The sequence below is a fragment of the Anolis sagrei genome, chromosome 3 (genome assembly GCF_037176765.1).
Source record: "Anolis sagrei isolate rAnoSag1 chromosome 3, rAnoSag1.mat, whole genome shotgun sequence".
NCBI lineage: Eukaryota > Metazoa > Chordata > Lepidosauria > Squamata > Dactyloidae > Anolis > Anolis sagrei.
The window spans coordinates 114,668,466-114,690,036 of record NC_090023.1 but is presented as its reverse complement, the minus strand read 5'-3'; the positions used below and the strand labels follow the sequence as shown (position 1 = coordinate 114,690,036).

Below are 21,571 nucleotides of genomic sequence, written 5' to 3'. Positions count from 1 at the left end.
CCACTGAAACTAAGTATTTGGCGAAATAATGCATTTAGGACAAGAATTAGTGAACTGCAATCCTTCAATATTGTTAGATTGCATCTCATCAGATCTAGCAAGCACAGGCAGTCATTTGGAGGGCGGCTGTACTTTGCCAATCCCTACATTTAAATAATCCTTGAACCAGTTGCACATCCTAAAAGTTGCACGTTTCAGCTGATGCATACTGTCTTAACTGCCTGGATCTCTGCTGATGGCTAGACTTAATTCTCTTTAAAATAGAGATGAATATCAGATAAATGATTTTACAGCCTCCCTCAACTATTTGATAGAATGGCAAGGCTGAGAGATGCAGCAGTTACATATATTATATGAACAATACTCTAAAAATGAAACAGATACCTTTCCATTCCCAGATTCTGCTACAAACCTAAAATCCCACAACCTCTGACTTCTACTATGACAAAACAATAATTAGGCAACATGGGATTTTGTGTCCAACATTAGAAAAGGGATGAATTAAAAAAGTAAAGTAGTGTACTTTTTCCTGACCTGGTTTTATGGATTTTAGTGGAATTCTTTCCTTTCCTAAATGGTCTTTGGAAAACATGTTTATAGTAGTTATTTATATTATCAAGGTTTTTAAAAGGGTGATATAGATTTTTCAGTACAAATGCAAAGTCAAAACTGCAACCACACTTCTCTGCAAGCTATTTCATTGCAGCATTTCCTCCACTCATCTGCATCCTTGAGATATTTCGTGTGAAGCATTTTTGAGCATCATACCTGGACTTTTGTTTCTTTATGAATGTTAAGTTCACAAACCAATTACAATCTCATTGTCCTTTCCAGATAAGTTGAAAAAACCACTGACATGACCTATGGATCTGAGCTATTGATAACCCAATGAGTGTAGCTGCCAACAAAATATCAAATAAAAACCAGAGCAAACATATACATTGACTAAGAATGTAATAACCGTTGCCCAGACCAAGTACTACAAGATGCTGGGCAGCCTTCCAAGCTTGCAAAGCATTTTACTTTAAAGTACACTGATGTCAAGACTGCCTTTTGCAACCCATTAAGCCACATGGCAACAGTTATAGCTTGACTTTCAACCTATAAAAAGCTTGAATTCAAAGTTTTCTCTTGATTTGGAAAATATGTGGATGTATTCCATTTTCGCCAGGTATATAAGCTGTGCATTGACAGCAGGCAGAACAAAATATTAGAAAGCATCCTTCAAGTTTTTGAAACAAAAATTGTCTCTACATGGATGTAGAAACCAATATTTGTTGCTCTAAGTGATGCTGTGATTACAGGGCACAACAATGCACTGGAATGTCCATTTATAAATGTACATGAAAGCAACATCCACACACAAAAAACCCTCCGACCATTCATTTCCATTCTTGTTGTACTGTCTCATGTTCGCACACGCCACACATCATCTTGAATATGCCTCGATCTTTATTTTTATTTAGTCTCATATTAGAGCAAGCTCTCTGGGTATCAGAATGGAAATACTCTACATATTGTAAAGCTGCTTCAGAAATGTAAAAAGAGGAGCACAAACCCTTTAATTCTCTGAATGAAAACTTATAAAGTAGGGTTATTATTATTTTTTCAAAAAATCATTTACTTCTGACGCCAGGCTCCACGAAATATTTGAGCATCTGCTGCTGGTGCTATAATTAAGGGTATTTTTCCCCTGTTGTTTTTAAATGACAGTGTGACTGAATGCTTCTCTCGGGTGATTAGTAGCCATGTTACTAATAAATGGTATGCACTGTGCATTCAAAGCCTGAGAAGCAACCTCAGACATCACCCCTTTTTTGCAGTTGGTCCAGCTTCCTTTTTAAAAGGCTATAGTTTTCCCTGGTCCCAGCTGCTGTGGGATCAAGCTTCAGAGAGACTTCATAGTGTTTCTTGGCTAAGTCAAGATTCCCCCAGCGATGGTACAGCACAGCTGAAACAGCAAAGAGAAGCTTTTGTGAGCAACGTTGCCGAAGAATAGACAATCTTGCCAATTACTTAGAAAACATTAAAACATTTGGTTGGCCACCGGTGCAGTGGCAGCCTGCGCTGTTGCCAGCTGGAGGGGACACATTTGGGCCACGGAATGACAAGAGCGGATTGTGCGAGAGCCATAAATTGCTGTTTTTATCTGGAGGGCTCATGGCGGTTTGCAAGCACGGCACACAAAAGAGCCAATTTGCCACCACTGACACGCAGCTACCTCTGGGCTGCCGTGCACCGCCTTGGTTGGTCCGCCATACAATGCAGCGGTCTTTGCATTCTTGGGACCCCATTCGCAGGGCTCCATTCTCTTGTTGGCAATTTGTTTAGCAAGCAGGCAGAATAGAAATCTAGCCGGCCAAAGAATGCCTCCAAACAGTACTTTTTAAAGACAATGAACATGAAAAGAAGTACAAGCAATGTGTCTGTATTTTTTTTTTTAAAAAAAAGTTTGCACTAGGGGAGCTGTAAAATGTCTTACCCAAATTACCATGGTAACTGGCTGCACTTGGATTGGCTTTAATTGCCTTGTGGAACAAAGCTTCGGATTCCTGAATAATTCAAAAAAAGAGATCAACAGGACAAGCTATTTTTGTAGTGCATACAATGTCAAGTACAAGCAAACACTGCCAATTACCTCATGCTCTGTGGTCTATTAATGTGATTATGTCACCATATTTTTTCATGTGCATTCACACTTCTACTTTTCTTTAATGGATATACATACAATATAATTCACAGCCAGATCCAGCTGTTGTCTGGGAGTTGCTGTCAATTAAGGAGTAATTACTTCAGTGCCAGTAAGAACACAAAAACACTTGTGGACGGCATTATAAACCGGATGCTCATGCAAATCACCACTTAAAACCAGTATACTCACATTAATGTGAAGTTAATTCTAATAAAATTCAATGGGATAAGCTAACTTTACTACACAGATAGATTGACATACATCACTGGTAGCTCACGGTCAGTAATTTTTATGGAGCATATACTTTGTTTTAGAGCCAACACATTTTTCTTCAGAAAAAGTTAGATATTTGACAAAATATGTTCCATTGATATCTGTCTGTTGTTGTTTCTCACTCAATTTTCCATTTATTCTTGATGCATCAAACAAAATCTTAGCTGGACAAATTGGTATCACTAGATATTTTAGTAACTAATTTTTGTATTTATTTCTGCAAAGCCTCTACACCTCTTCTATACAACATTATTGAGAATATATTTAATTTTGTAATTGCTGCTTTGAAAAGCGACATTAAATAGATAAAGTTAAGCAAAAGCAAATATTTATTTTTAAATAAAAATGAATTCTATGCAGTTCAGGTTGACATAAACAAGCACTGAAGTCATATTTAAACTTACTCGATGAGAAACTTCTTCTATAACTGGGATTGTGGCATAATATATTATACTATATACTATACTATAAAAGGTAAAGGTTTTTCCTGATATTAAGTCGAGTCAAATCCGACTCTGGAGGGTGGTGCTCATTTCCATTTCTAAGCTGAAGAGTCGGCATTGTCCGTAGAAACCTCCAAGGTCATGGGGCCAGCATGACTGCATGGAGCTATACTTTAATATGTGGGTCTCTGTCACCTTTTAAAATATCCTGAAATATTATTTTGCTTGACTTTCCACTCTGATAAGTGTATCCACACATTGCATTAAATAGCCCAGTGTCTCTGTTCAGCCACAGAAAAATACAGAATGTTCTCTTCTAATTGTTCAACTATCAGGACAAATTCTGTTTAGGCCACACCTAATTTTTCATTCAAGACAAATGATACAAAGCCAATAACAGCATATATCACTACAATTAGAGCTGCAACGAGCCACTTTTCTCAATCTGCAATAAACACAAGTTCTTGTTTTGCCATAAAAGTACTGCCATGTTTAAAACATTCAAAATGGTAAGATTAAAGCAGATTTAAATCAGTACATTTCTACATCAGATGCTTAAGAACTACAAAGGATTTCTCCAAAAGGATCAGAAGGTAGTGTTAAATATATTGTGACACCTTATCTTGTCTAAAATCTAATGGATTTTGAACTCAAAGGAGTTGGGATGTCATTTCTCTACATTCTTGGATTTGTTGTAGCAGCATGCAACAAACGGAATAGCAAAATGTGTCCTGCAGCAATGCATCTTGTATAAATATGCACCAAAATAAGTCATTGTGTGGACTGCACAGGCTTTTCCCCTGTTGGACAGGAAAATGTGAAGGCTGTAAAGTCAAGTTTCAACATTCATAAGAACAAAAGAATTATGGATATGCAGGAACAAAGCACTAACAATTTTCTCTACTCTCCAAGGCTTATTTCAGCTTGTGTTTTTAAAGCAACAACTATGCTTTCAGCAGCAGGCTGTGCTATGGCTCAAAGATATCTGCCATTTAAAATAAAATGCCAGGAATACTTCTGGGACATTCAAGTCTTTGGATGTTTGTAAAGTACTTTGTTCAGTCCCAAGCCACAAAGCCAGGCAATTCTGTAATAAACACAATCCTCAAATTGTTTTTAAATTTAATCTTCCCCTTTAGTTAGCTCCTCATCATTTTCTTTCTGATTAGATGCAGAAAACCCCGTCTCCTTCATTAAGACAGCCGTGGAACATGTAAGGAGGAATTACTGCGTTAAAAAGCAACAACCCACACTTGTACAAAACAATGCCTCACCTTAAAGACCTAATGAAGTGATCCATTCTACCAGTCTAGACTATAATTATATAAGGATCTATAAGATGGAATATTTTTAAGATACTAAATAGAGACCCATTTCAAAGTTAATATTCCTCTATTACAGGATTGATGTATATCACTTGGGGTTAAAATTTGCATCTTAAGTTAGTTTAGCCCCACAACTTGTTTCAACCGTGAAAATTTCTATAGTTATCTTCAGTCTTTGTTATTTACACTCCCTTTCTCTGTCTGTCATCAATTTATTCTGCTGAATATAGGATATCTACCCTAAGATGAATTGGTATGGTTAGGTAAAGGTATTCCCCTGACATTAAGTCCAGTTGTGTCTGACTCTGGGGGTTGATGTTCGTCTCCATTTCTAAGCTGAAGAGCCAGCATTGTCCATAGACATCTCCAAGGTCATGTGGCCGGCATGACTTCATGGAGTGCTGTTACCTTCCTGCCGGAGTGGTAGCCCCTCACAAAAGAAAACCCACCTATAAACTTGGCTGTTTGATAGAGCTTGAGAGAACTGGGCATGGTTAACTGGAAGGATCCCTTACCTGGAAATTATGAATTGTAAGCTATTATGATAGTCTGTTCTCACAATCACTTCTGTTTTCTCTTCCTGATATTAAAGAGGAGAAACTAGAAACAAAGTCTGGTGGTATTTCAGGAAACTGAAATCTGGCAGATCGGAAGAGAATATGCATGATCCAAATCACTAACATGAAAAATCTCCTACTTGGGGATATGGGAATGTGATTTAGTGCAAGAATATTGGAAAATGATTGAAGGAGAAACAAATAGAATATTAAATCTACAAATAATAATAGTTAATAGAAATGTTCTACATGCAAGGATAACAGGAGTGAAGAATATACAAAAAGAAAAATTGGTTGACAAATTAACAGCACGTGCACAAGTTGTTTTAGTGAGGGGCTGGAAAGATAAAACAAAATGGACTCTGACAAACTGGTATAAGTATATAGTTAATATGTTAAATGTGGAAATAACAAATTGCAAATGGAACAATATAGAAAAAATTGAAAAGGTTACAATAATTAAGAGGATGTGGGAACCAGTTAGGAATTATTTAGAGAATGAGCTAAGATGTGGAGTGGAAAAATTATGATTGAGATTGATATTTCAAATGTAACTTCTATAGTTTGTTGTATAAATTGCATGTACAAGGAGGGGAGGGTGGGTATAAAACAATAAAATAACCATTTAAAAAAAAGAAAGAAAATCCCCTATTTGGCAATATAATATGCCAAATGTTATACATATATAAGGAGAAGAACCACGGTGGTGCAATGGGTTAAAACCATGTGCCGGCTGAACTGTTGACCTGAAGGTTGGACGTTCAAATCTAGGGAGCTGGATGAGCTCCTGTTTGTCAGCCCCAGCTTCCCATGCAGAGACACGAGAGAAACCTTCCACAGGATGGTAATACATCTGGGCATCCCCTGAACAATGTCCTTGCAGATGACTAATTCTCTCATACCAGAAGCGACTTGTAGCATATTCTCAAGTTGCTTCTGACACAATAAAAAAACCATATAAGGAATTCATATACTCTATGGACACCCCAAAACTGTAGATTTCTCAGCTGCATAAGACTAGGCTGACAATCCTTTTATTAGCATTCTGCTACACCATAAAAACCTTCTTGTATAGTGAAGATCTACTTATGTAGGCAAGCCTTTGTTTTATCAGATTCCTTTGGTATCTCTGTTTTTAATCTGCCACAATTATCTCCTTTTATAGTGTTGTTGTTGTTTTTGAATTTTTTTGTTTGTATTGTTTATGACAATTATTAATAGCACTGAACTGTGTTAAGGCTGTAGAAAGAAGAAAAGTTTTTTTTTAAAAAAAAACAAATATTGCAAAGCCGCTGTAATTTTTTTTAACAATAGTCAAAAACTTGAAAGGTATATTGAACTAGAAGTAATGGTGAAATGAATGTGTTACAAATATTTCATTTAAAATTTGTGACAAAAAATGTGTGTACCTTATATTTCTGTGATTTTCCCAATACATTTGCCAATGAAAACATGAGAGAGTGGTCATTAGGTATTAACTCCAAAGCCTCTCTTCCAACAGCTTCTGCTTGTGCCAAGTTACCTAGGAACAGAGAGAAAGAAATGAGCAAATACCAATATTTGACAAGATAAAAGTGCTGAATGTTTCCCATAAATATAATTATTAACCATGACATAAAAGGACAAAATATCAACCTTAGAAATTGCATAAACAATGCATCGATATATCAAGACAAGTAATTTGGGAAGATTTAAATTGTTACTCATAGAAACATTCTGTTACCTCATGAAGTATTTGCATTGATTGCAATTTGATCAATTGCATCATTTTTGTACTGTGATTACATGGCAGCATGCAATAAAGTATCTGAAAAAAATATTTCAATTTTCTGCAGTGGACCTAATCTGGAAATCAAACATCCAAAAGTATTTATTAGTATTCTGTATCTTCCACCCAGAAAAAAGGATGTCAGGTGGAGCTCTGGCAACAGAAAGCATTTATTGGGTGATTAATAAAACTAATTAGTCCTCTGTCCATGATTTTTTAAAAGAATGATGTCAAACAAATCAGGACATATTATGAGTAACTAACCACCTGGAAATCTGATTTCATCTTCAAAGCCCCTTATTTATTAAGGCTTGAGTATACATTTCTGCTTCAAAAAGCATCTGCTTTCACAGCAGTTGAACATCTAACCACGCAAAGACCATATTTCTCTGCCCTGAATATTCCCTTGCATTCTGTTTCACTCCATTGATCTCAATGGCAGGGTAAATACAATGGGAAAGAAAACCTCCAAGCATATATTGGCATAGCCACAGCAAAGTGGTAGTTCAGACTGCATAAAGCAATCAAGGTATCATTTCTTTCAGAATTCAGTTATGTTTTTGCAAATACTGATTGTTTTAAACATGACCTAAATTCTACAAGAATATCTGATAATATGCATTTTAATTAATCTCCAAATATGTTGACTTTCACATTTACAATTCTTTCTTCCCTGTATAGAACAGCAAACTATGAGCAAGCTTTCAAAAGTAATCTGTTACGTGGCGATACTACAACACGAAAGCTTTGCTGCTCCTGCAGAGCTCATCACAGCATTTCTAAGAGGGGTGCCATGCCGATGGAGCACTAGTCTTTCTTCTACAAAGCAGCACAGTGGGCACATATGTAAGATAAATCACTTACTTAAATAGGACTTCATAAGCACTGTACCTGTATTATCAAGCAGTATAATCATGTTGTTCCAAGCCAAACTGTGTTGAGGTTTCAGAACAGTGGCATTTCTCCAGGCGTTCAGTGCATCTATGTGGCGGTTGAGATCGGCATACTGAAAGCAGCAAGGGAAGATGTTCAGGTCAGTACAGTCCAGTCTTCACTCATCTACCTTTAAGTGTGGAAGACTCTTTTTGCACAGTAAGGGTGCTGATTTGTACAGCAGGGTTTCCCATAAATATACGGACCATAATTAAGATAATTAAGTTCTCCCGCTTATGTTTATTTGCTTATTATAGTTATTTCTCCTTTCTAGTGTACTGTCTGTTTTCTTTTACATTGCCATAGGAAGCACAGAGTGTGATTTTTGACAGAATATTTTAAAAAGCCATAACAACCTTTTGTTTCTATTATACCTCCCATTGTTAATTCTGTATCTCTAGTTCAATATAAACTGTATAAATGATCACCTCATATTTCAAAAAAAAAGTTGAGCAGATGAATCTTGAACACGTTTGCTCAGAAGCAAATCTCCACGAATTCAACAGGATATTTCCTAGTAAACATGTTGTGTATGCCACAGAAACATAATTAAATATCTGTTCCACAATCTCTTGGCTCATTAACCAAAAATATAAAGAAATATACATACCAAGCGGCCTAAATTATAGTAACAATCCGGGTATTTTTTTCTGTGCCTAATTGCAGTCCAATAGCTTTGCTCTGCTTCTTCGTATCTTCTCAAACTATTCTGCACGATTCCTAGATTCATCCATGCTGCTGCAAAATCAGGTCTAGGAAGAAGGTTTAGATACATTTTAGTATATAGAGTACTACATCCCTTTAATATTCTTTATTCATTTGTTAAATGATTTTTCCACATCCTTTGGCCAAAGTCAACTCCAAACCAAATCTTAAACTAGGAGTAAGATTATGGGAAGAAATAATTTTTCAGGTACCCTGGCCACAAAACATTTAGGGCTTTTTTTTTTACCACCACTTGGTAAACAAAATGGTAGCCAATGCAGACTGGTACAAGACTGAAGTAAGGTCAAAAAACAATCCAGCTGCCACATTTTTCATAAACTGCAGTTTCCGAACACTTCAGGGACAAGGCTATTTACAGGTTCCATCCTGAATTCCAGTTGTTTATTAATCAGTAATACATATATCTTATCTGGACAGACCTTTGCTAATTTAGACACAGGATTGTTTCTGTCTTATTTAACACAAATAGGGAAGAATCTAGATAATGGAAGACAACAGTAAAATGATTCTTATGTTTAAAACATACTGAATTTGTACAGCAAGCAGCAAAAGCTCTTCAGCTTCCTGTAGTTCATTCCTTTCTTTCAAGATATTTCCCAAGTTGTTCATGGCATGCACATACTTTGGATTCAATCTGGGATTCAAAATACAAGAAAAGAAAGAGGGGATAATAATTTACTGGAAAGAAGGAGTGATATCTGTCACTGCAAAGAACGGCTCCCAATACCACCTCCTCACCATTTTCCCACTGGAGCCAGCCTTGTGCAATTTAAAACACCTGAACTGTGTATAAAATAATTACCATCATCTCAACAAGACATAGAGAGACATAGGCAAGAAATTGTGCCTCTTACAAAACGCTTATTGCAACAATTTTCATATTGCTACATGGGTTTTGCTACTACCTACATTGCTTTCTGTCAACTGGGGTTTGTTGTTGTTGTTTTTGTTAACAATGCTGATAGCTAAACAGCCTCTCATGATGGTTAACAATAGAATATCAAGTTCCCATTGTATAATTTTTAGAAATCCCCACAATTTTCAAAAAGCGATTTGTTGCTTTCCTTCAGGAGCCCACACAAGCAATTAATGTTAAGGTTGCCATTGAAAAAGTAATCCCAACTGTTTGATTATTTTATTATGCCCCCGTGCTTTCATATCACATTATAATGTGTGATTTATAGCATTTGTCCTATCTCAACAACACCAACAAAAATAATGAATTCAAATTGTCTTACCGTTTTTTAGTACTTAGACAAACTTGAATTGAGAGATGAAAGAATGGAAAGTAGTGTTTCCTGTATCATGCTGCCACTATTTACATTCAGTTTTTGCATTTAATATGATGCTCACTAAGGAAACATTTATTTAATTTACAGAACATTCTACATACAATTCTATATTCCCTCTTATAAGTCAATCCAAATGTTCAGTTAATCAACATTGTGCATCTACTTCCTATATTTTTAATGAAGTGACTCATACCTTACCGCCTCCCTATAATAGTTGATTGCAGCCGTTTGGTTCCCTTTATCAGCCAAGTTTTTGCCAACATTATAATGAACCTGGAAGGAAAGGTAGGAATCGCATTAATGGTTCCAAACATTCATTTATTGCTCTTATAACACAGGATGCTTATAGTGTACAGTGCTGTATTTTTCCTCTGTAAAATATATCCTTGACTGAACAAAGCAGCAATACATTTGTAAAACAGTTTGTACAGTTATTGATATCTTCTCTGAATAATATATTTTATAATGATCTGTCAAAACGACAAAAATGAATGGTTTGAATTAAAAAAATCCTACTTTAATCTTTCTTATAAAAGCCATATCAATTCAAGAACAGGTAGTTCTTAAACTGAGGCATAACATCCTGTGGAAACTTACTAATAGCTCATGGGGTGCAGACCCAGAATAAGAACATCAGCTCTCAACTGCTGAATATGCCTGCCCCATCTGGCATAAATCTGCCCATGAGAAGCAGGTGAAAATAGCACTGAATGAGACATGTGGAATAATCTGAGGATGTCTTAAACCTACATCTGTTGATATACTTTATAAGTGAACTGGCACCCCCCCCCCAATGTGCGACAGGAAGTTGCTGTTAATTGTGAGAGAAATTAGGTTGAACACTATGAAAGCCACCCACTGTGTGGCTATCAGCCTCCTCCCAGTAGACTTAAATCAAGGAAAAGTTTTATGAGAACCACCACTCCTCTAAATGTTCCTCCAGCAACAGCAAGAATAGCCCTGTGGGCAGTAAAATCAGGCAATTCCAACTGGATGGCCCCCCATGAGCGTCTTCCTCCAGGGTCAAACCAAGAACAGGTGACGTAGAAGTCCCTGAACAGACTCAGAAGTGGAGTAGGCAGATCAAAAGACAACCTGGCAAAATGGCACTACCTAGAAGAATCCTCCACTTTGTGCAATTGTGGAGCAGAACAAACAACTCAGCATCTGTATGTTTGTCCACAATGCCCTGCCTCATGCACAGAGGAAGAACTGGTTAAAGCTACAGAGAATGCAGTCACTGTTGCCCATTTTCGGTCTAAAACTATTTAGCTGCTTGCGATCCCTTTATTTTGTCATTTTTAAACTTACTTATTTGTTTAATGCTTTTGACACAAAATAAATGAAAAATAAAACGGAGGCATTCATAGATACCTTTTTCTTGATTCATTGGTAGGAGCACCAGGGGCTACCATATAGTCAGATCCCTATTAGGCATTTATAATACATTCTGGTAGCATCCAGGACCATGATGGCCAACCTATGACACGCATGTCAGTACTGACACGCGTAGCCATTTCTACTGACACGCACCTGCTGGATATTATTTATTTATTTTATGCCATTTTAAAAAATAGATAGGAAAGAAAATAACTTATTCCATAGAGAGAAACCCAGGCTGCAGTAAGCCTCCATAGAATCAATTCTGCGCATGCGTGGAAAGGGGCCTCTTCCCTACTGCTCGCAAAAGCAGGCTGAAGCCCTGCCCACTCTTCATTCAAGTAAAAGCCCTGGGCAGGAAAGGCCATGCCTCTTCCCTGTATCTCCGTTCCCATTGGCCTCCTGGAAAGAAGGCTCCGCCCATTTCAAACATTCCTGGGTCCACCTCTTCAGCTGCGCGCGGTTCCTTTCTTCCTGGTTACATGAGTTTTCTCTTTTTGCAAAGGAAATAAACCAATTGCAAAATAATATTGGTTTATTTAATTATTAAGTAAATGAATATTATTTTGCAATGTTTCCTAAATATTAAGGAGTTACATATTTAAATTAAATTAAATGATAAATAATATTTCTTTTCTATATTACTCAAATATTTCAGAATGTCTTAAATGAAATGGTAAATTGAATTTTTATTTGACATTTAATTTAATGCATTTTAATTTAATGCATTTTTAATATTTTAATATATGCCTTAAATATATATATGCCTTAAATGAAATGGTAAATTAAATATCAAAATATTATTTTGCAATGTTACTTTATTATTATTGCATTATTATTATTAGAAATACATTAAACAGCATATTAAATGCTAGAAATACATTTACATTAAATTAAAAATAAATAATATTTTGTTGGGTTTTTAAAATTATATTTTTTATTAAACACCCCAAAAAGGATATTATTTACATAAAGAGAGGTAGAACAACATGATAAGAGAGAAAGTGAGAATTACAATTATATATTTTTTATTATTTAAACTAAATATTGCGAAATTATGGTTTTTTTCTTGAAGTGACACACCACCTGAATTATGCTCAGTTTTTTGGCAAATTTTGACACACCACACTCAAAAGGTTGCCCATCACTGATCTAGGACTTCCAGAAACAGTTCAAAATATAGCCAAGGAGCATATGAAAACAGGGAGATTAAGAAGATAACAAAAGAATAAACATCCCAATAAAAAATGTCAAGTCAGCCTTCAGTTATTTTTTAATAATTACTGGGACATTTTCAATTCCAGCCAAAGTTCTAACATATAAATTGCTTTTATGTTAATCTGATGTATTTACAGATTTGTGTCATTTTTTAAAAATCTGCTTATTGTAGGACAGTTACTAGGTTGTTTGGTGAACATCAAAATCCCATGCTGCAGATGTCTTGAAGAACTTTATTTGACTTTGGGGGCAGGAAAGGGTTGAACCCATATAGCGGCCTCACCTAAAATCTAAATCTGCATTAGGTTTATGCCTCTGCCACTGAAGTATCAACCTGACATGCTGCCATTGATGTAAGAGGGAAGGACTTTTTTTGGTTACAGAGGCTTCAGACAAACATTTAGTATGTAAGGCTGAAAGGAGACATGATGGCAATGTATAAATATGTGAGGGGAAGTCATAAGGAGGAGGGACCAGGCTTGTTTTCTTGTTGCCCTGGAGACTAGGACACAGAACAATGGCATCAAACTGCCAGAATGGAGACTCCACCTGAACATTAGGAAGAACTTTCCTGACTGTGACAGCTGTTTAGCAGCTGCCCTGGAGTGTGGTGGAGGCTCTTTCTTTGGAGGCTTTTAAACAGAGACTGGATGGCCATCTGTCGGGGGTACTTTGAATGCAATTTTCCTGCTTCTTGGAAGGGGGTTGGACTGGATGGCCCACAAGGTCTCTTCCAACTCTATGATTCTATTTCCAAATGGTAAGCCCAGTCATGTCAAAAACTGTGTGATGTAGAAAAGTTGGAAAATGCCTAACTTTTTTCATCAAATATAAAATGGGATGTTAAAAAAGTCATGATATAACAAAGTAAGTGGCTCTATCAGAGTGACATGTATTTTTCTCTTTGCTAATAACATCTCATCAAATAACACAATATGAAAGAAAGGTATCTCTTCTCAGCCTTTCCCGTAATATCAGCTGCATGGCAGAGCTGTTCCAGGTGATAAAGAAGCTATAATAGCTAGACAAGCTTGTGACAGGATTGCTGGGTGCTATGAAGGGAAAGGGTGTTCAAAACCTGCTCTAATCTAGATGACATTGTCACACTTCCAGAAGAGACAGAGTACATATTTCTGAGAGTAGTTTCAGTTGTTGTGGAATCATGTAGACACGATGCTTGGATAAATCCATCCAACCATCTCTCAACACTTCATGGAAAACAAACCACACCTTGCTCCAGAAACAGGCATATTTGTAAGGTTTTTAGTATGCTCCAGATACATAAAATACATTAAAATGATACATTTAAAATGCAAATATTTAAAATATATACAGTTGAAAATTTGGTCAAAGGAAAAAATGTGCAGAAAATACTTTATTAGAGAAAAAAACCCAAAGAACGGTGTCCATGGTTAATAGGATGAAAAGTTACTTTGATATTAAGGAAAATCAATGGTCAGACACATCTATGAGAACAGTGGTAATCTCCAACAAAGAAAAATCATTGCAAGGGTTATTTTAAAAAATATACCTGGAAAGATTACATATTATATTACAACTTTCTTTTGATTGTCTTACACACCAGATTCTGGGCGCTCTCCTTCACTTCTTTTATTTGGGGGGTGGGTGAGAGAAGTGGTTGCAAGGACAGTAACCTACTTCTAAAGTAAAGCATAAGTAGGGGGAAAACTAATAATTCATCTGTTCACATTTTCTGCATAAGTAACTGTTATTAAAAAAAAATAACAAGATGGGTGGCAAAGCTTTTTTGAGACTAATGTAACACTCTGATGGAAGGCAAATATGATACACTCTTAAAGATTTTATTTTATATCCTGCTATTGCTTTTATTAATGCATAAAAGCAGGGATTGACCTGATTTCCAGAGAAATATGATGTATGCAAAAATGATAACAGATCTTGAATTATCTGCAATACTCTTACGTTCATTAACAGTGAAAGAAATCCTCAGCTCTAGCTTTTGTTTGAGGATACCTCTTTACTGTCATTGACAAGTTTGCTTGGGGATTGTTACATTTAGAAATAAAGCAGTGCCATTTCTCCAAATGCCTTTTATATAAGCACAACTTAAGATTTTAGGTAGCAAGCCATGACCATTTAAGTTAAATAACTTTATGTGTCTGTGTATTTACAGTTCATACATTTGGACTGTAAGTGACAGGTAATCGACAGATGGCTGGAAACTATTTGTTTGCTGGACTTACAAACATCAATGATGAGAAAAAATGTGCTATTATGAGATTTGTGTATACATAACTGCATGTGTAAGTATAAAACGATGAGCCCCCGGTGGCGCAATGGGTTAAACACTTGGCCAGCAGGACTGAAGACCAACGGATGAGCGGTTTGAATCCATGATGAGCTCCCTCTGTCAGCTCCAGCTCTCCATGTGGGGAGATGAGGGAAGCCTCCCACAAAGATGGTAAAACATCAAAATTTTCGGGCGTCCCCTGGGCAACATCCTTGTAGACGACCAATTCTCTTACACAAGAAATGACTTGCAGTTTCTCAAGCACCCCTGACACACACAAAAAAGTATAAAACTACAGCCCTTCTATTCAGGAGACCTTATCATATTTTTCTGATCTATTTAAACTAAACTCAAGCAGTATAGCACTGGAATCATATTTCTATACAATAGCTTTCCCATCTGTTATCTCCTTTACTTTTGTTCAATTTTCTACTACAAGATTAAGATTGCTTTTTTATCAAATACCATGCACACAGACAATGCTACATCTTGACTTCTGTCTCACAGAAACTCTGTAACGTCTGAAAACATTCCTCTGGAATTTTAGTAGAAAAGATCACTTTGTTAATCTTCTCACAAGAGTCTCCATTCAGTAAAACTGGATGTGTTGTGCTTCCTAAAAATGAGTAACAAGCAATAACAAGGATTCTGTAGCCCTGTCAGTGAAGATGTAACCATTTGGTCCAGGCTCTATGCTTCTAGTTACCATTAAGAGAGCAACATGTTCATGTCACCAATCCAAGGGGGTGAAACAGGGGAAGCACAAATAGAAAAGTTAAACATTTTAATTCTCAGTGTGAATGTCTTAATTAAATTACTAGTGACTGCAAACTGACTGATAAGTGAAGAAGAACTCAGATTCTCAAATGCATATCGTGAGAAGCCAATGCTGGCAATGCAATGTATTATTGCTGTCATAAAATATGTGAAAAAACATAGGAAAGTCTTACTTTGGCATTCAGCGGACACACTGACAAAGCACTCCTAAAAAGTCGCTCTTCTGATCTCCACTGGTTACTGCGGATAACACAACGCCAGACGTTGATCACCAAGAGGCCCAGTAGAGCAGCGACAAGTAATTTCTTGGAAAAAAGGAGACACATGTTAAAAACAACTCCTTCAAGGTCCTTTTACATGCCCCAATTGTCAATGATAAGGACCACTTTATGAATACCTTGTTCTTAACTTGTTTGTTCAACAGACTGAATCCATATGTTATCAACATGCAATAGCCAATACTGGGCAAGTAGGTGACTCTTTCTGCAACAACAAATCCAACTCGAAAGAATAGGTTGCTCGCCGGAAGAAAAGGAATAATGAGAAATCCCAGTCCCAATGTGAGGATCCTGCAAAGCAGGAAAGACATCACAGGTTGAATACTGAACTTTTTGCTACAGTGTTTCTACTTATACAAGCATTTTACCAAGTTGCATGTTTGCCCTTTTCTTCCTCATCCTCTGTCTAGCTGGGAGGTTTTTGAAAGCAACATCATCATTGGGAGGGTAGTGAAGCGGGGGGGGGGGGGGGGGGGGGAAGAGAAACATCAAATTTCAGTACTGTGTCGGCAGGACTGCTGACCAATAAGTCAGTGATTCGAATCTAGGGAGAGTGGGTTGAGGTCCCTCTGTCAGCTCCAGCTCCCCATGTGGGAATATGAAAGAAGCCTCCTATAATGATGGTAAAACTTCAAACGTCTAGGCATCCTCTGGGCAACGTTTTGCAGACGGCCAATTTTCTCACACCAGAAGTGACTTGCAGTTTTTAAAGTCACTCCTGACATGAAAAAAAAGTACTGGGTTGCTGCACTGTGTCTGCAGGAAATAATGCAATAAAAACGTGAGCTACAGAAGAGTGTAATTCTGCTCTTGCTATACCTCTTTGCAGCTACTGTACTCGTATATGTGTCTATTTACACAATACAAGGAAATAGCAGCTGACTGCAGATTCCCTTACTGAGCAAGCATGAACATCTAAGTAAAGAAAGAAAGGGAGCATAAATCTATAGGTTTTATCCACAAAAATAGAAATCATAAGAAAAGCAGAGGTTTGTGAAAGAAGACATGAAACTTGGATGCATTTTGGAAAAAGCGATCTCTAGAAGATGCAAAATATTTTTGTTTACTTAAAGATTTACATGAGCTGCTTGCTTCATTTCAGACATATGTATTGCTATTTTTGAATAAAACGTTTGCCACTTTTTGTGGTGAAGGGGCTTATTATTTTTCCCTCTTGTACCAAATTTTCTGTAAAAGAAATCAATGGCCAAGAATACATCTACTTTGTTAATAATCTTGAAGAATTAATCTTCAAGAGTGGTTCAACTTGAGCACAGAAGCTGTGGCACCATGACACTTTTTCATTATTCATCCAAGACCACATAGGATGAATCCATGCCATATTTAGGTGATGTGTTTGCATTTTTAAAAGGGCAAAATCAAAATAAAATCAGAATGTTCCTGCTGTGGATGAAGAAATGCCCAATTAAGAAAATTATATCTTTGATCCCCAAATTATACAACGTTATCATAGAGACACCTGTAGCATCATCTCAGAAATGATTGTACCACTTCTCTTCTTGAACTAACTTTCATTTCCGTGAAACGAGAGAACTTTCTCCATGTATTTTTACTAATAAAATGGCATTTTTTTCTTGAACAACATTGTATTTATTTATTTCTTAAATCAACAGCCAGAACCAATGCTTTTTTTCTTTTCTTTTCTTTTCTTTCCTTAAAAAAGTTATTGTAAGTTGATTGAGTTATTTATTTATTTTACAAAAGGAACATTGTTGAAAGAGGTGACGAAAACAACATCCGTCAATTACACTTCATTCTGGCCTCAAATTACTTTTTACCCCCTACAGAGTTAAGGATTTCAAAATGCCATTTCAGGGGGGGAAGATAAAGCAACCATCCATACCCCCTTTATTTTACAAGTCTTCCCCCCTCCAGAGGCAGCATTAAAAATGATGGAACCAAATTGGGAAGGGAATGCTAGTCTGCACTATAAATATTTATTTGAACTGCATTGGCAAAGGTGTATTGATTCCAACAATTCATTAAAAGAAAGCAAGAAAGCAAAATAACAGTTCTACATTTAAGAACATAATGCCTACAAAACCAACGAGAGATTTAAAATTCAACAATGCCTTTTACCTTCTCTTCTGGCTGTCTTCGGAGCACAAGGCTTGGCACATCAGAGCAATTAGGCAGAACCAAAGAACTCCTAGTGCAATTATTCTCCAGTCACTGACTGATTTAATAAGGGGCACGCAGCCCATTGACCAATCAAAACACAGCCACCAGGGACACAGCAGCAACCATGCATTCAACGAATAGTAGTAATTATAGTTTATAGCCTGTCAGTCAAAGGAAAAACAAACATTTACTTTATACAGAACTTAAGAGGCTGCTGGGAGGGAGGAAGAGATAAAATTTTACAACTACTTTTGCAGATATTAAGACTTTTGTTTAAGCTAAACAAAGAACTCTTGGCAAAGTCTAGCCATATTTAGACTAATCAACACAACCTGAGTGGAATCATTACACCACTATCCTCAATCCCCATTATACAAATTCAATACAAAAAGATTCCCATATCTGCAGGATCGGCTCCTGTGGTTTCACTTACCCACTCCCCCCCCCCCCAAATCAGTTTTCTCTAGGCATTATCTAGGTTCACAAGTACAATTCTATGGCATGCTTCCACTTACAGTCACTTATTTCAATGGGGTTTGTTATTATCCATGGTTTCATATTTCCACAGCAAGTCCAATGATAAATATTGGTATTCCAAGGAAGATTTGTTTTTAGGAAGGTTACACAAGTCAGGGGCTTCCCTACTTTGGACTATGGAATGCGCTATACTCTTAAACATCTTGTACTTCAATGTGTACTATTCACAGAATCTTACTCCTGCTCCATAACCCAAAAGATTACGTTTAGATGCAATTTGCCCAAATAGCAACAACAAAAACAGAATTGGCTCCCAGCTTACAATATAAAAAGTCATGGCACAAAAAGAGATGGTGGTGGGGTGAGGTGGTTTTAAAAGGTTGGTGGTCTAGTTTTACAGCATGGCTTATGGAATAGACCTGTTTCCCACTTCATCCCCCAATAATGCAGTTTGCTAGAATGGCTGCTAAAAGTAACACTGAAAATGGATATTTTGGGCATAAATGAGATACAACCAACACAAGACTCTGTCCAAGTTTGTAAGATTAGGACAAGTTCAATAAAATCAGTACCATCCTGTCTAAATTATCTAAATAGCTTCTGGATCCTCTAACTGTACAGTGTAGGCAACTAAGGGAAAGTCAGCTCAGGAGACTGTCAGAACATAAGAGTGGCTATAGCAAGGTTTAAAACAACAACAGCATACCTAGACTTTCCAAGTACAACTCATAGAACTGAACAGCCAGTACACTTAGAGAATAACCTTTGTGGAGGGGTTATCAAGTAAACAACATCTGACAAAATTACCTTATGGCAAACCAACTAGTCCACACAGGCCATTGCTACACTGGTCCATCTGGTCTAGTACTACTGACTTTGACTCACAGCGGTTCTCCAGACAGCTTTTGGCACTACCAGGGAATGAACTGGACACATTGTAGTACATCTGTTCTATCAATGATGAGCCTAAATACGTAGAAGGAAGCAGATCCTGTCTGGTTTTGGAAGTTAAGCAGGGTCAGTACTGCAAAGTGTTTGGATGAGGGACTGCTGAGAAATTACAGTTGTCATAGGCTATATTTCAGAAAAAAGACCTGGCAAAACAACCTATGAGTTCTCTTCCCTAAGAAAACCCTATGAAATTCATGGAGTCATCATAAATTGTAGTAGTCATCAGGGAATTTAAAGCAGACACACACAGAATTGATCCTTGTTCTCCTTGCCCTTTCTTTAATTTACTGAAAAGCAATGCAATGGCAACTTACCCTTACAAGTGGACTATCCGCAAATGAAGCCGGGTTATCCACTTCAGTAAATGCTGGAGGTCCTGTGCCCATAATTCGCCAGCGCACATACAGTGCGGTGGCTCCTCCAGATAACAGGAGTGTCATCCTGAAAAGGAGTCCTTTTTTAAAAACCACCAGGCTCTAGAGAGAAGAAAAAGAAAAGAAGGAAGGAGAAAGGTAGAACTGTTAAGACTTGGGAAACCCTTTGCTAAAAACTGGAGTAGTGGTGGGAGCCCTGCAAGATAAATGTGTTGGGATGGAAAATGGTAGAAAAAGAAATGACAGCCACAGTGTCTGGCACAACAAGGGTCCTTCTGCATATAAAAATATATGAAAAAAGAAAAAAGTTTGAAAGCTGCATCCTACCATCATAGTGTAATCAAAAAGAAAGCCATCCGGCTTTTACCAACACAGGATACTTGTTTGGGACCAGGAAGGCATGGGCAACCTTACTGATATTCATCTAGAAGCCATCAGTCTTGGAGCAATACGTAACAGTATGAGCAATTCACAACTGCATTTATATTTCGCATCTTATGTGAAAACAGGGAAACATCATCATAGCCAATAGACAGAAAAAATGAAATGCAAAGATACAGAATAGGGGACGCGTGGCTTGAGAGCGGTATGTGTGAAAAAGATCTTGGAGTCCTTGTGGACAACAAGTTAAACATGAGCCAACAATGGGACGTGGCAGCAAAAAAAATCCAACAGGATTTTGGTCTGCATTAATAGGAGTAGTGTCTAGATCCAGGGAAGTCATGTTACCCCTCTATTCTGCCTTGGTGAGACCACATCTGGAATACTATGTCCAATTCTGGGCACCACAATTGAAGGGAGATGTTGACAAGCTGGAATGTGTCCAGAGGAGGGCGACTAAAAGGATCAAGGGTCTGGAGAACAAGCCATATGAGGAGCGGCTTAAAGAGTTGGGCATGTTTAGCCTGAAGAAGAGAAGGCTGAGAGGAGACATGATAACCATGTATAAACATGTGAGAGGAAGTCATAGGAAGGAGGGAGCAAGCTTGTTTTCTGCTTCCCTGGAGACTAGGACTCGGAACAATGGTTTCGAACTCCAAGAAAGGATATTCCATCTGAACGTTAGGGAGAACTTCCTGACTGTGAGGGGGTAGCTAAGGGTAAGGAGGGGAAAATTCAAATACAGAGTTACCTACTCTACTATACCAAGAAAGGAGATTTGGAAGAATTTAATTACCATATATACTTAAATAGATCTCAACTATGAGAGACAACATGAGAAAACACATTGTCTTATTTTTAACAAATTTATTTGCAAATTATGGTGGAAAAGCAAGCACGATTTTTGAGTCTCACAGACCTGTAACTTCTTCTTTAAGAGGCTCCTCTGTCCTCCATTCATTACCTGTAGTAATGGTGCCTATTTGAACTTGTTATCAGTATAAAAGACACTTTTCCACAACCTCAAGCAGTCACACTCCAAACTCCACTATGGTGAAGGCCAAAGAGCTGTCAAAGGACACCAGAAACAAAATTGTCACCCTGAACCAGACTGGGAAGACTGAATCTGCAATAGGTAAGCAGCTTGGTGTGAAGAAATCAACTGTGGGAGCAATAATTAGAAAATGGAAGAGATACAAGACCACTGATAATCTCCCTCGATCTGGGGCTCCACACAAGATCTCACCCCGTGGGGTCGAAATGATCACAAGAATGGTGAGCAAAAATCCCAGAACCACATGGGGGAACCTAG

At 37.3% G+C, this 21,571-nt stretch overlaps 1 protein-coding gene across 1 annotated transcript in view; it reads right to left on the bottom strand.

The window, feature by feature from the left end:
- Positions 1–1,434: 1,434 nt before the first annotated feature.
- The window catches only part of TMTC4 (transmembrane O-mannosyltransferase targeting cadherins 4), a 59,905-nt gene continuing 39,768 nt past the window's right edge, over positions 1,435–21,571 (bottom strand). The window contains exons 8-18 of the mRNA XM_060769567.2: positions 19,819–19,980; positions 18,035–18,237; positions 16,054–16,225; positions 15,830–15,961; positions 10,203–10,282; positions 9,244–9,351; positions 8,602–8,743; positions 7,950–8,064; positions 6,700–6,812; positions 2,483–2,552; positions 1,435–1,951 (exon numbers count right to left, since the gene is read on the bottom strand). Coding sequence (XP_060625550.1) covers positions 1,800–1,951; positions 2,483–2,552; positions 6,700–6,812; positions 7,950–8,064; positions 8,602–8,743; positions 9,244–9,351; positions 10,203–10,282; positions 15,830–15,961; positions 16,054–16,225; positions 18,035–18,237; positions 19,819–19,980 — 1,449 coding nt within the window. The 3' untranslated portion in view covers positions 1,435–1,799. The remainder of the gene's footprint in view (positions 1,952–2,482; positions 2,553–6,699; positions 6,813–7,949; positions 8,065–8,601; positions 8,744–9,243; positions 9,352–10,202; positions 10,283–15,829; positions 15,962–16,053; positions 16,226–18,034; positions 18,238–19,818; positions 19,981–21,571) is intronic.